The 14432-nt window shown below is 40.3% G+C and overlaps 1 protein-coding gene across 4 annotated transcripts in view; it reads left to right on the forward strand.

The window, feature by feature from the left end:
• Positions 1–8390, forward strand: part of ATP7A (ATPase copper transporting alpha) — a 30458-nt gene extending 22068 nt beyond the window's left edge. For all 4 annotated transcript variants that reach the window (XM_068956734.1, XM_068956736.1, XM_068956735.1 and 1 more), the window contains exons 17-23: positions 31–244; positions 918–1064; positions 1519–1661; positions 2017–2220; positions 2849–2966; positions 3484–3586; positions 4480–8390. In XM_068956734.1, coding sequence (XP_068812835.1) covers positions 31–244; positions 918–1064; positions 1519–1661; positions 2017–2220; positions 2849–2966; positions 3484–3586; positions 4480–4756 — 1206 coding nt within the window. In that variant the 3' untranslated portion in view covers positions 4757–8390. The remainder of the gene's footprint in view (positions 1–30; positions 245–917; positions 1065–1518; positions 1662–2016; positions 2221–2848; positions 2967–3483; positions 3587–4479) is intronic.
• Positions 8391–14432: the final 6042 nt, after the last annotated feature.

Below are 14432 nucleotides of genomic sequence, written 5' to 3' on the forward strand. Positions count from 1 at the left end.
TTATCCAAGTTTGCTTCTCTTTTCCCTCAGGAGCTGGACTCAGAAACTCTAGGGACATGTACAGATTTTCAGGTCGTTCCAGGATGTGGCATTAGCTGTAAAGTCATCAATATTGAAGCATTACTCTACCGGAAGAATAAAATGATTGAAGAAAACAATATTAAAAATGTGACACTTGTGAAAATTGAGGAAAACGCTGAGGAATCAATGCAGCCTGCTTTGATTATTGATGCTGAACTACCAAGTAAGCTAACTCAGGCTTATAGAATAAGGTGGATAGCAGGACAAAGCTTTGATTTGTATGCCTTATTCAGGATCCTTAAGAATGAGGTCACTATTTTTTTTTTCCCTGCTAAACCAGGCTTCCGTCAAGGCACACATGAAATACAGTTGCTCGTTAGTTTATTTCGTGCTCATACATCACTCAGGACATTAGAATAAAAATGTTCCGTTGGAGTATGTACAATTACACATTAAATATGGAGCTAGCAAACCATCTAGAAATCATCTCTCTGCTCTCTTTTCTTTGTTTGCTTTGGCCCAAGTCACCATTTGCTAGTCAAAAATGACTGCCTGTATTTGCGCAACTGACTGGTTTTCAGTCAAGAGCAGCTGTCTATTTAGCTCTTTCAACTACACTAGAATGTATTTCTGAACCGCTGAGAAAGGGCTTTGCCCTATGCTGTCCCTAGTCCTATGGTTCTTGGCTAACTCAAGTGGTAAAAATCTATTACTGAGGAATTGTCAGTACCTTCCTGTCGAGAGCCTGTGAAAAGATTAGCGGGAGAGAAAGAAAGAAATCTTTATTGCCTAGTTTTCCTGTGATGATATTCCACTGGGAGAACCTGGATAGGATTAGCTGGAGGGAAGCTTTCTCGTTATTTGTATGATGGTGGAATTGTACTTTTTTCCTTCAGCTACTTTGACTTCTCAAAAATACTCTGTTCTCATTGGGAACCGGGAATGGATGAATAGAAATGGCCTCGTTGTTAAAAGTGAAGTAGATAAAGCCATGATTGAACACGAACGGAGAGGTCGCACAGCAGTTCTGGCAGCTATTGATGGTGAGTTCATTGCTGTCCCCCTTCATTCAGGGGCTGATTTGTGCCATTCAAAATAGAGAGCGATGAGGGAGACGTTTGACACCTTAGTAGTTAAACTTGCAGCAGAATAATAAAGGAGAGCATTAGCTGAATTTTTCTAACATTTTCAAATGAGGTAGGCCTCTTCCTGCTTTTCCGTAGTTATTAGGAGAGTGGGACTTAATGCAAGACCTCAAGGACAGTAAAAAGGAAGAAAGGAAAACGGGAAATTCTTTCTTGGACAATCCACTCTCAGTATTGCCTTAAATATACCCTGATGACTGTGCCCATTCTGCATTGCGTACCTCCAAAGCTGTGTCCGTATGGTTGTTTCTGGAATTGGTCTTACTGAAAAGAAAGTTTTGTTTGTTTTTTTTCCCCTTAGAGTGATAAAAGGTCTTTATAGGGAATGCATTGTTTTTGTTTGTTCTTTTAGGGGTGCTCTGTGGCTTGATAGCTATTGCTGATACTGTGAAACCAGAAGCTGAGCTGGCTGTCTACACTTTGAAGAGTATGGGATTAGAAGTTGTCCTAATGACTGGTGACAACAGCAAAACAGCAAGATCTATTGCCTCTCAGGTAAGCTGTTTTGAATGTCTTTGGGTCTGAATCTTGCTGCAGTCCACTTAACAGGATGAAAGACACTGTCTTGTTGGTACACTTTGCGGCTGAGACATAGCTGGCATGCTAATGTAAACAAATTCAGAATAAGAGGGGAACTAAAGCAGCATCAACTTTGAGGTCAGAGCTAATTTGATCTCAGATGAGTTTGGTTCGTGAGTGATAACATGGATTTCAACTCTTATAGTCATATTATTACCAAATGATGCTTGAAGGTGTTTATTAAATACACACACACACACGCATGCACACATGCAAATGAATTCAGAGGCGGAAGCTTTAATAGCTAGTTTTGTACTTCCTCTGTCTTTAGGTTGGCATCACCAAAGTGTTTGCAGAGGTTCTTCCCTCCCACAAAGTAGCCAAAGTGAAACAGTTACAGGACGAAGGAAAACGAGTGGCCATGGTTGGAGATGGTATCAATGACTCCCCAGCTCTTGCTATGGCCAATGTGGGAATTGCTATTGGCACAGGCACTGATGTAGCCATTGAGGCAGCTGATGTGGTTCTAATTAAGGTAAGAAACATGGCTGTTTTGTTAAAGGGAAATGACGGGGCAGGTAGGCCAAGGATGTCCCGAGTGATTCGGATCACTGCTGAGGTGATGTGTACTACTTTCATAGGCCAGGAAAACTGGAGCAGAGAAGAGATTGTCTTTATCTTGTTGTTTAGTAGTAGTAGTAATCATCTTATGAAGGAAAGCTTGCCCATCTTTTTTTCTGGGTATTACAAATAGTTTGGAAATTTAAGTTTGAGAATGGGCGAAAGAGGGAGGAAAAAAGTGACCTGACCTTTGACAAATGCAAATTATATTATAGTAGCATACTAGAATACCTCCTCAGTTATAATCCCATCTTCCTATACTTCAAGAATACCATGACAGAAATTGTAGTAGGTTTTCTAGAGCTGTAGCAGGTGGTGCTGTGTATGTTTTTTGGATTATAGTGACATCTGGAGTCCACATCTAAGGTTGAAGCTCGTTTTTGGGCTCTGTGTGGGCAAACTAGAGCAGCCTACAGAATACTTCCTACATGAAGTCTGTTGTGTCCAGTGTATGGTAGTTAGCTTTAAAACAGGAGTATGGTGACACTGCATATGTGCCTTTATTTCCGTTTGACTTTTCTCGTAAACGTATCAACTTGCAGGACGACTTGATGGATGTGGTAGCGAGTATAGATTTATCAAGGAAGACTGTCAAAAGGATCCGGATCAACTTTGTCTTTGCTCTAATTTATAATCTTATTGGAGTTCCCATAGCTGCTGGTATGTAAATATTTCCCTGTGATAATAAGATGATGCTTTGTGAGGAGATGGCAGTGGTTAACTACTGTATGGAATAGTATCTATTTTCTTTGTCTGACTGACGGTACGTGCAGAGTTCTTTACCTGCAGAGATTGCAGTGGTACAGTTTTGAGCTGTTGTCTCCCCATGTTATGGATATGATCAGCATATCACAGTCACTTTAAGATCAACTGTTTATTGAATTAGCCATAAAACACACGGCCTAGATCCTGTGAACAAATGGTTTGCTGCAAGGCTGGCAAGATACGTCTCCCTCCAAATTACAGGAACTGTGTAGTAAATGACACATTCAGCTGTATTCACCACAGTTTTTTATTTAACACTCAACTAAAATCATGTGTATTTAATGTGTTGAAATACAATTAAGACTTAGGCAATTCATGTGAAGCTTTGTGTTTTTACATAAGGCATTGGATTCATATGGGAGGAATGCTATGTTCTTGCCCTGATGAACTCATCTCTGTTTTCTTTTTCAAGGGGTCTTTCTGCCCATTGGTTTGGTTCTGCAGCCCTGGATGGGATCTGCAGCAATGGCTGCCTCCTCTGTTTCTGTTGTGCTTTCTTCTCTGCTATTAAAGATGTGAGTATGAGCAATTCTATGGCTTGTTATTTGGTTTTGAAGCTCAGATCTCTCCCTTTAAATAGCAGAAAATGAATGTGGGGCTATGCCAGATTTCGAAGCGTTGGTAAAATACAATTCAGGCAAGTCTGTCTTAGCACTGGCTGCCCTCAGGACTTGATATTTGCTTTAGGTTTTGTTTTTGCTTGAAAGGAGTAGTCGGGTGCTCTATGACAATTTGGACAGTACCGTTTAAAAATGTTATTTTAAACGTGAAGAGAAATACAGAAAGCGGGAACGCGTTCAGAATTTAAAAATCCATAGTGCGCTTGGTATATTTCTGAGAAATCTTGTCAGAACGTTGCTGACTTCCTCTGAAAAGTGCAGCTTCTGAGGCAAGACAGCTGCAAACACCACTCTTCTAACGCTTAGGATTGTTGCAGTAAAGCAAGCTGCTACATTTGTCGTGCTGTTACCGTTTCTCACCCCACGGTTGGGAGGAGCGTAGCCCTGGGGTAGGAGTGGTGTTTCACTATTTAACTTACGTGTTGTAGGCTTCAGAGGAAGCTGAGTAGACTTGGTAATATGCTGGCTACGGTGGTCCACTCTCAGCAGACACATTTTACCAGTATATTTTGCAGGTATTCAGCAACTGCTGAAGCAGTTAAATACTGAACGATACTTGTCTGCCTCGCTTTTACTTTTTCTTCTGTGTCCTGGCCAAAAAGCCCTGAATTAGCTCCTGGTTATACGAATTGTCTTGAGAAATCTGAAACTTTCAGCACTACATAATGGGTCAATTATAAATGTCTGCTGATTGCGCATTATTATAGCACTTACAGCACAGTTTCTTTCCATGTTTTAGGAACTTTATCTGAGGTGTATTGTGTTCTTCTGTTTGTTTCCTTCCTTAGGTACCAGAAACCAAGTTCTGAGAAACTTGAGTTCCGGGCCCGTGGCCAAATAAGACAGAAGAGTCCATCAGAAATTAGTGTCCATATTGGAATTGATGAAACTGGGACAGGCTCTCCTAAACTGAGCTTAATGGATCGAATCATCAACTACAGCAGAGCCTCTATAAATTCTCTCTTTTCAGACAAGCGTTCAGTGAACAGCATAGTTCTTAATGAACCAGACAAGCATTCACTTCTGGTGGGAGATTTTGGAGAAGATGATGACACAGCGTTATGAGAGACTTGAAGGAGAAAAAAGGAGGAAAAAAAAAAAGAACAACTGAACAGCTGTCTAGAAGTCTGCACATGCACTGATTATTTCTGGAGGTCTGGATTTACAGATGGTTTTTCTAACTTTCTGGGGTGTAATCTCATCTTTATAGATATTTCATTTTTAATGTTGAAGATGAGCTTATTTTCAGTGACCTTACAGTATTTTTTTTTTTTTTAACTAAATGAAAAAGGGGCAATGGCTGCTAATGCTTGCAGACAAAGCTGTGTTATCATGCCATGGAGCTTGTAGTACTACGTTTTTTGGCAAAATACCAAAATACAGTTAGGGAAATTAAGGAACCGGAAGTTCATTTTTCAGCCTTGCAACAGGCTGCTTCTTCCACAGTTAAGTTTAATACTGTATTTAAAATGTATAAATTACTGTATCTGTAAAATACTGAAAGTTCTGTGTTTGCAAGTAGATGTGCCTTACTTCAAAACTTCCAGGATCGCTCTTGGTTTCCACCCCTTTTACCTCCTCTCTTTTCTTCTGTAAACATCTGGTTCCAGCTTTTCACACTCCTAGCTTCAAAACCTCTCATCTGCAATCTGGATTCCTGCTAGGCAGAAATTACTGAGAGGATTTGGGTTTGCTTCCTAACGTCATATCCCCATTTAGCAATATGTACCCATGCCCCCATACACTCCTGCTGCTGCAATTGTCTGCTTGAAGGTTGAATGGGGAGATCTGCTCTTTCGCGGTCTCTCCGAAGCCAAAAACTCTTGCAGCATCTGACTATGATATGAATGTGATAGGCTATTAGCTGAAATATTTGGGTTTTTGAAAGGTATCAATGTTTAAAGTAGTTAGCACCCACTGCCAGAATTTAAAAGCACTCCTTAAATGAATCAAATTGGTTTGGACTGGGGTCACACAAGCTACCTTTGGAGTCTCCACAGTTGAGTATCTGTAGGTATCTGACATCATCAAAGAATCTGTTATATCTCTTAGATATAACACCAATGTCAGTTGCTTGTAAAGATATGTTAAGTGTCCATATACCAGGAGTGGTCCAGAATCCACCCCATAGATCTAAACCTCCGTAGTTTGGGATGCTCAGATCCAGACTTTGTGAAATAAGCCTGACTTCATTTGCTACAGAGCCGAATTCTCAAAACGTGGGTTTTGATCGATAAATCATGATGATTAAAAATATTCTCAATGAGAAACAAAGTTGGTGTTCATCACCCTGTAGCTACCTATTTGTTACTTCGGAAACCTTGTCCTTTAAATCCATTGCTGTGACAGTCTAAAGCAGTTACTAGGTTTAATAATGTTGAACTACATCATGAAGTATCATCCATGGTATGAACAGGTAACTCCTGTTTGTGTTTGAGAAGTATCTAGTTCAGAGTAAGATGAAGAGATCTCTGGAATGTTCTGTGTTTTAGCTTGAAGACTGATGTCAATGCATAGATCACATATGCAAAAAAGTCATAAATAGCTTTTACATTTTGTTTGAGAGCTACCAGGGAGAATACAGTATCTGAAGACAGAAGAGTTGTGCTGTGGAATATATTGTTAGTAAATCATACTAACTTGTCATAGGCTTGTCATATTCCAATGAGGAGAATAACGTATAACTTGTAATTGTTGCATTGTTAAGAAACAATGATTTCTGTGGCAGTTTAGGTACTTAATATTGTTAAGTCAATATACTTTTTTATCTTTTGATTATAGCCGCATGTATCTATTGCGGTGTTAAGAAATGCTGAGATACGCTACTGCAAAGCCATTCCATAAGGTGATGCTCTCAATGATTGACAACAAAGCCGTTTCCTGCAAAAAGATAACTACCTAGAAACCAACAGAATATTATCAAACAACTTTTAGTGCTTCAGGACTGTGTAAACTGCTTCCAAAAGATTTCAGCTTGCTTGTTTATCCACGCTTGTTCTCTGTGTTGTTCTTGGCAAGGTGCTGCAGATGAAGCAGGAAGTCTTCTGCATTTTAATCTGGATTGTGCTGACAACTGGCTGTCTTAATTACACAGTGAAGATGTAAGGCAGATACTAACATGTTTACGGATGAGAGTATCCCTATTGCAGGTGCTGGTCCAACCCATGGTTATGATACGTATGGCATGTAAACGACTTCAAGGTCTTACTGCAGGAAACAGAGTTAGTAATTTAGGGTTAAATTCCTGGTTGGTACCTGGAACGGTGAGAAGAACTTATTTAATTCTTCCCATATATATTTTTATAGCACTTAAAGCTAGAAGCCTAAGTTGTATGTAGGTTGGATGCTTACAGTAGGAGTGCTGGCTGTATCTCCAACTTTTTCCCAATGCAGAAGCTCCTTTCTAAGGAGCTATCTGTTTCCTCTTAATATGAAACCCAGCATTTGATCCAGTTACAGCAAAATAAGACTGCTTTTCAAAACTGAGATACTTCAGACAGGTGCGGAGATGATCACGGAGGGAGGAAATAAGGAGGAATGCAACGGGTGGCCGAGAGGGCACAGGATAGCTACTTGTAAATTTAGTCAGAGGAGCAAACTCGGAAGAAATAAGATAACGACCAGTGTTAGCCCAAGAATGAATGGATGGCAGTGCTAACTTTAGGCTTTAATTGTGATGAAGCTTTTTAACTAAAACAGCTGTGAGGCTCTGAGACGGCTTCCATTAGAAACTGTATCGGTGGAAACAGAACTGCTGTCAAGTTAATTCCCTAGAAGAGGATGGTGTGAAGGGACGCCTGTGAGCAGCAGTTGCCAGGATTTGCTGTCCCAGGCAGTCCCTTCCAATCCCGTTTTCCTCTTAGGTGTCTGAAAATGTCTTTGAACTTGAATTCATACACAGTGCATTTAAGTATTCAGTATTGTATAGCTGATCAAGGAAACCCGAGTCCAGATCTTTGAAAACAGGTTGTCATCCCCTGTCCCCCAGTAAATGTGTAATATTGACTTACAGAATGTTTATCTTGTGATTGAAATAGTTTATAAGGTGCTTTAAGTTGAAGAACCAAAATATTTTTTTCAGTCTGAATGTACAATGCAAGTGAAATAATGTGAGAGGCAAATGTTTTCCCAAATGTAAATGTTTTAATATGTAAATATTTTAATCCTGTTGGAGGCAACTTGAAATCAGGAGTTTAAAATGTCACTTGGAAATACACAGTTACAAATGAAATTATGTATTACTAGTTTGTCTATGTTGTTGTTTTCTATGACTAGCTATTTATAAAAACTGTGCTTTATTTAAAAATGAAACAGTACATATGCTCAAGGCTTTAAAAATCACTTTTTAAATCTTTATTAATAACCTTTAGGCACTTAATTTTATACAAAAAAGAATGTGAAACTTGCAAAACACAATGGGAGCAAGCAAGCCATTTTATTTATTTACAGTGCAAATAGTGTTTATTTCCTTGCTCAAAATGGAAGTTCCAACCAAATATTTTAAATTTGTAAGTTTTCTGGTTTTGATTCCTTATGGAGGAAGGAGAGAGAAGTGAATGCTATTATGGCAAGCTAATGTTTAGTGCTGTTACATTTCTTTACATAAACATGCAGTTTCACACTTCCTATTCTGTTAAGACTGTGCCTCCATTATCCTAATGGTAATTATAAACTATATAATAAAGATGTAACATCCAAAGCCTGTTTTTAATTGTGTTCTGTGATCTCTTTTTAATATTTCTTCTGCTCAGCCAATGGGGAACAGCAGGCCTGTAGGCAAGCAGTGTTAGTGAATAATGGGAGATTGTAGAGGTGTGGAAACCTACAGCATCTAGCCCTCCTAGCTTTGAAAATAGAGGGTTGTTGCACAGAAATAGCAACCAGAATACTTAGGTCTATTTAATTTGGACCTTTAGTTATTTTAGGTTAAGGGAGTATGTGAACATCCTCATTTCAAACTGAGTGGTTGATTTTAGCTGTGCCTGGTTTTTTTGTTGCTGTTGGGTGTGTTGTGTGTATTTGTTTTGTTTTTTTTAAATACAGGTTTCACTAGAACACTCTTCCTTTTGGCATTTGTATCCAGCTAGGGTTTTGCAGCAAACTGTTTAGTGAAGTAGATGAAAAGCAGCTCAGTTTGCAGCCTCAGGCTTCTGTCGCGGTGCACGGGATGGATGTGATACTCTATCTCAGCCTTGCTCTAAGATCAAACATTTGTTTTCTAGCATCTTTTGTCATTTGGCAGTTCTTGCAGACCTAAGGCTAAAATGGAATATGATGGACATACGTCAGTGAAAATGCATTTTGAGGAAATGGAAAGTCTTATCTTTTGAATGTAATAGAAAACAAGTCATTGATGTGAGTCATCCCGGCTTCACAGGGCTGGCCGACCTGGCTGCCGAGTTGCAGTAAGATCAGACACATCAGCAAACCTGGCCTTTAAAACCTGCAGCAGAATTTGAACTTGCTTCACAACTAAATATCCAAGCTGTCCGCTGCCACTGAAAGTGTTAAAATACCTTCCTTAATTGGAATTCCTTCATCTTACACACAGTAGCGTTTCCTTTACCCTGTACCTCCCAGGGTTTGGCATCCTGCAAGAGAAAGATTTCAAACAAGTCACCCTGATGTGAAGTTGCACAACCTCACCGTGCTTTATTTTTTATGGAATAATACAAACTAAATCTGCACTGAATAGCAACCTCTCCAGCTTAACAAATCTGGATCATAAGTTTATTTCTCTGAAGGTTACACAGCTTCAGGGAAGGTAGCTGGAGGATCTGCAGGACCCTGATCTGAATTCAGTGAAACATTTATAATCTGTATTTAAAAAAAAAAAAAAAAAAAACAGACATTTGCTAGCTAGCTAGGAATCCCCAAATCCTGGGTCAAATGCTCTTCAGAACTAGATACAATATAAAATCTTTGTGTTCATCATGCTAATATACATTGTCTGTGATAATTACAAGTAGCCACAAGTTTAATAGACTGACATTGAAGGCAGAAATGGTTAAGAGTCTCAAACTTTGAAAATGGCTCTCCTTTCCTGAAATCTGAGAAGTCATGGATGTTTGGTAAGTGGAGGCTTTGAATTGTCACAAAGTAAACTGTATTTGCCTTGCAGCTCTGCAATCTGAAACTCCACAGTCCACCGATTTCAGTTTGGAATTAGCAGGTTCAGCCTTCGCTGCAGCAACGTCTCGCTTGGCTCTCGCTTGCACATACTTGCTGCCACCTAGGGGAGCAGTGAGCAAAACTCTCGCATTGAATAGTATTGCTTTGTTGACAAGGTCAAATTATTTGGATTAAATTTAGTTCCATTTTTATACTAAATAAAATCAGTGGTGCAAACGTCAGCTTGTGAGGCACTGATGGAATATGATATGGTAAATAATGCTAGGTTTAATATTATTCTAAAACTTATTTTGCTATTTGGCATTGCAGAAGCATGCAGAAAAACTGTACTCCAACAGCCCACCCTAAGCAGGTCCTCCGTCAGTATGTTTTGGAGCCTCTGCAGCTGCTGCCTGAAGCATCAGGTTCTCAGGTTTGATGGAGTCCAGTTTATCAGCACACAGCTCCCACACAGGTTGTTACCCTTCCCCAGATGCCTTCATTTTAGTATGTCTAAATTATCTTCTTTTAAGCTGCTCTTCCTTTTTAGTAATGTTCTCAGAAAGCATTCTCTGCAGAGCACTGTCTGACAAGCCCAAAGGTCAGGCTTTGAATCAGAATTCAGCATCTGTCTCGGTAACAGGAGCATGCTACTGGCAATGTTTTATTTCCTTCCAGTTATCCGGGTAATTTAGGTAGCTTTGAATGTGCATCATGTGTGCTAGGTCATGAACAAAAGCTGCTAAAGAGGTAAGATTTCTGATTTCTATGTGCTTTTGCTAAACATCTCTGCAATGAATTTCTTAAGGAGAACTCGGTGCAAACAGGTGGTGTGCAAACATGCTCAGATACAAGAGAAAGCAGACAGGGTCTATGGACTTGGATTCATTATTTCTCTTGGAATAGTCTTTAGCGGTTTTTCCAGTGTTTACATAAGCTTCAGAGCAATAGTCAGCTTGCAGGTGTAAGTCTAAGCATATTTTTGCCTAATTTGTCCTGAAATTCCAATATTTGTATCTGGCAATGCTCACGATGGAGTGAAAGCTGTACAAGCCTTGCTTCGCCCTGAAGGGCAGAGAATTTGCCGGAAAGTAACTCCACCTCTTTGGAAAGATAAAAATGCGAAAACTAACCTTGGGCAACCACACCATAACAAATCCTCTGTAGTTTCCCTATTTTCCTCATCTTTCATTCCATTGAGACACAGCCAGCTGATGCTTTACAGGGATGGATGAAGATCTGTGCTGTAATATGCTCGAGTTTTGAGATAGGGTGGTCTGTGGGCAGGCATTTTCTCCAACACTGGTAGAGCTTAAACATTTTCCAGTGAATTATCACCCATCTCCCCTAGAGGGCCCTATATCTTAGAGTCCAAAAATCACATCTGCTTCCTGCAAAATGGGGATGCGGGGACTCTTGCTCAGGCAAGAGCCTGCTGGCCACAGCCAGGCCCATGCGGTGCGGGCTAACCGGCCCCTCGCCCTGGCTTTTGCTACACTGCTATCTTGAAAATGAAATGACAGTCACTTCTCTTATTCTGTTCACTTAACTCAACAGTCAGTGACCGGGGAAGGGGAGATAATTGGGGTTATGTCTCTGTTAGTGAGTAACTACTAATTGAGTCTAATTTATTAAAACAAGAATGTGTAAGTAGGCAGTATTAAAGGTTTAGAGCAAACACTAGGAGCTAGTTATGTTAAAATAAACAAATGACAAAACTGATACCGGGAATCTGTTGCTGATGTTTATATTGAATACGAAAAATGCCCTGAGCACCATCAGCGTGGAGAGTCCAAGAAAATCTTTTGTGTTTTAAATCGATTAAAAACACACACACACACACACACACCCCCACACCCCTTCCTTTGTTATTAGACTATGGTTTTGGAGGTTAAAGTCACATCACAAAATGTATATGTGTATAAAAGTCTCTTGTTACAAATGGACTTACTCCAGACTCATTTCATGATGTACCAGTTCTGAAATCTAGGTGCATAAGTTTGAGAGACAGGGTTTGAAGAAGAAAAAACAGCCTGACAACTACTTCTCTATCTCCCTCTTGATCTCCTTCATCTGAAGGGGGGAGAGAATAACCTCTTATTTGATAAAATAGGTGTGCTTGACTTTATTGTAGTACCCCTAGGAGAAAAAGAAAAAAAAAAACCTATAAATTGTGCTGGAGCCTGCTTTTAAGTAGAAGCTTGACATGCACGTGGTCGTTATAAACGCAAGGAGACTGGATCACGCGACACAGATGAAAACAGAGATTAATGGTCTCCAAAGCACAGCCATTCAGTTGGTCTCATGTAAATAGATAGGCCAGAGCATCAAAATCTATGACCTGTCTTAACTTGCCACAATCTCGTTTCTTCTGGCTAAATGAAGCAGCCAGGATCACGCCACCAATGGCTATGGCATGGTGAAGCATGGGTTCTGCTTCCTGCTCCTGGAAACGGCTTCCTAGGATGCTCACGGTCCTAAGGCCAGATCCTTGATTTTTTTTTTTTTCTTTTGAGTACCAGTCCTTTGCCCTCCTGGCTTTGTTGTACTGGTTAACTTAAAAGTACAGGTCTTGAACTGTTTGTGTAGACTTTTTTCTTTAAATAGTTGCAGTATTTTCTAAATGTTTCACAACAGGAGGGAGGATGGAAAGGTGACTCAAGCATAGAAATAAGCTTTGTCTTGAACATGCGTCTGTAATACTTCCCCTTTCTATTGACTTTATACCTTCCTAATTTCTTTATAACACAATAAAGTCTGGTGTCCTGGCCATATTTTAGCTGGAATCACATTCTGCCACCCCGAGTTCTTCCCTCTTCCTCTACCTCATTCTTCTAAAATACTGAGAATAACCAGCCAAACAAGCATGAAACCAAGATCAACCTTATGAACTGTGCCTGCAGTTCTGCCCCAAAACCACAGATCGTTGTAACCGCACCAAGCTTCTAGTCACGAAGGATTTATTACGCAATACTCTACAGGTATATAACTATATGTATAAAAGTTACTGTCGTACTATTTAGTTAGAAGGGTTCCTGGTTGATTGTTTTCAATAACCTCTTTAGATGGTATTTTTATTACAGTGAACGTTATTGTGCTAGAAGTATGCTGAAAGTATTCTACAGCTTTCTGCATCTCACTTTATGTCAGAAATAGTTTCTGAGCCTCTTTAAACCATTTGATGCTGCTGGCAAAAAAAATTACAGCAATGAAACCATCAAGCACAGTACAATTACACAAAATGACTTATATAGTCCTTTATGCCTCAATACCTCCTTCTAACTGAGGATTAGCAGGTGTCCCACTGCCCCCTCCCCTCCCCTCCCCTCCTCTCCTTCAGCTTTGGGATATAGCTGCCTCACATCTTATGTCACCGGGGGTGCTCAAGTTGCCAAGTTCAGGCAACTGTGACATTTCTCCTCTACATGTTTGTACCACTAGAAGATGACATGAAAGCTTTTAAAATAAGTCTTGTACTAATGAATGGCTCCATTTGCTGGATTCGTTTGCTGGGACAGTACCGGGTGCCGCAAGGTCCCCTGCGAGCCCACGTCAAGGAATTTTACTGCTGCCTTTGAAGAAAGCAATGCATCACAGAGGAAAAAGCGGGAAGGAAGTGCTCTAGACAAATTTCAGAACAGTTAAATAGTTACAGCTCCTATGGAGCCGGAGTACCCCTTGTTACCTGCAGTCCCTTTAAAATGCATCTTAATTTACCTACTCTCAGCCATGCTTCGAGCTGTGAGGGTACAAGGTCCTCGAGCAGCTGTGTTCCCATGCTGGCGCTCTCTGGCTCGTGAGTGCTCTTTGGCTGTACAAACCCTGGAAAAATAGCCAAAAATGGAGCACTCCCAGACTCAGGGAAAGCTGGATGCGGGGCCTGTCCTCGGTGAATACTCTGTTGGCATCGGCGCTTCCCGACGTCATTGCCCGCGAGTGATGGTGCCGGCGCAGTCGCTGTCGGCGCAGGTTGCTAATTCAGTCTCTAGCCTGTCCTTGAGGCCTGTCCCAGGCTTTTCGGAGCTTTCCAGCGAGTTTTGCACCAGGATGATCCTGCTCTTATCTTCTGCCCTGAGCCCATGCAAACTGGACGTTCACTTGAGCCACGCGTGACACAAAACATGGTTTTGTGTCAATAAACACAGGTAGGTGGTTTTGCTTAAATCTGTTTCCTTACTAATTGGTAAGGAAACCAATCAAGAGCTTTCAAGGGTTTGTCCATGTTTTAACAGGAAAGTAAAGTAGGTTTGTACAAGTATATTCCTCCACTGTTTTGACCTGGGAAACAGGCAATGCCTGTGCTCTTGCTTTAATAGATTTCATTTTCAGTAGGAAGAAAGTTAAGTCTTATCATGGCTTTTTTTCTGCCCCGATCTCCTGCTATTTAAAGGCCTCCAAACGTTTACAGGAGAGAACGTTTACACATTCCACTTCCAGCTCTACATTCCTTTGTTTTCTGGTATTTACCACAGTATTTTACTTTTCTACAAACATTTTAAAATATTCAATCCTGCAGCTGCATTATTCTGATTTTGATGTATCCGCTGATAAAGTTGACTCCTGAAGCAATACGGTCGTTTTGCTCGCTATGTATCTTAAAATTTTGTTTCTTGTAAGCGCACATTTCTTT

The sequence above is a fragment of the Struthio camelus genome, chromosome 11 (assembly GCF_040807025.1).
Source record: "Struthio camelus isolate bStrCam1 chromosome 11, bStrCam1.hap1, whole genome shotgun sequence".
In the NCBI taxonomy this organism is placed as follows: Eukaryota; Metazoa; Chordata; class Aves; order Struthioniformes; family Struthionidae; genus Struthio; species Struthio camelus.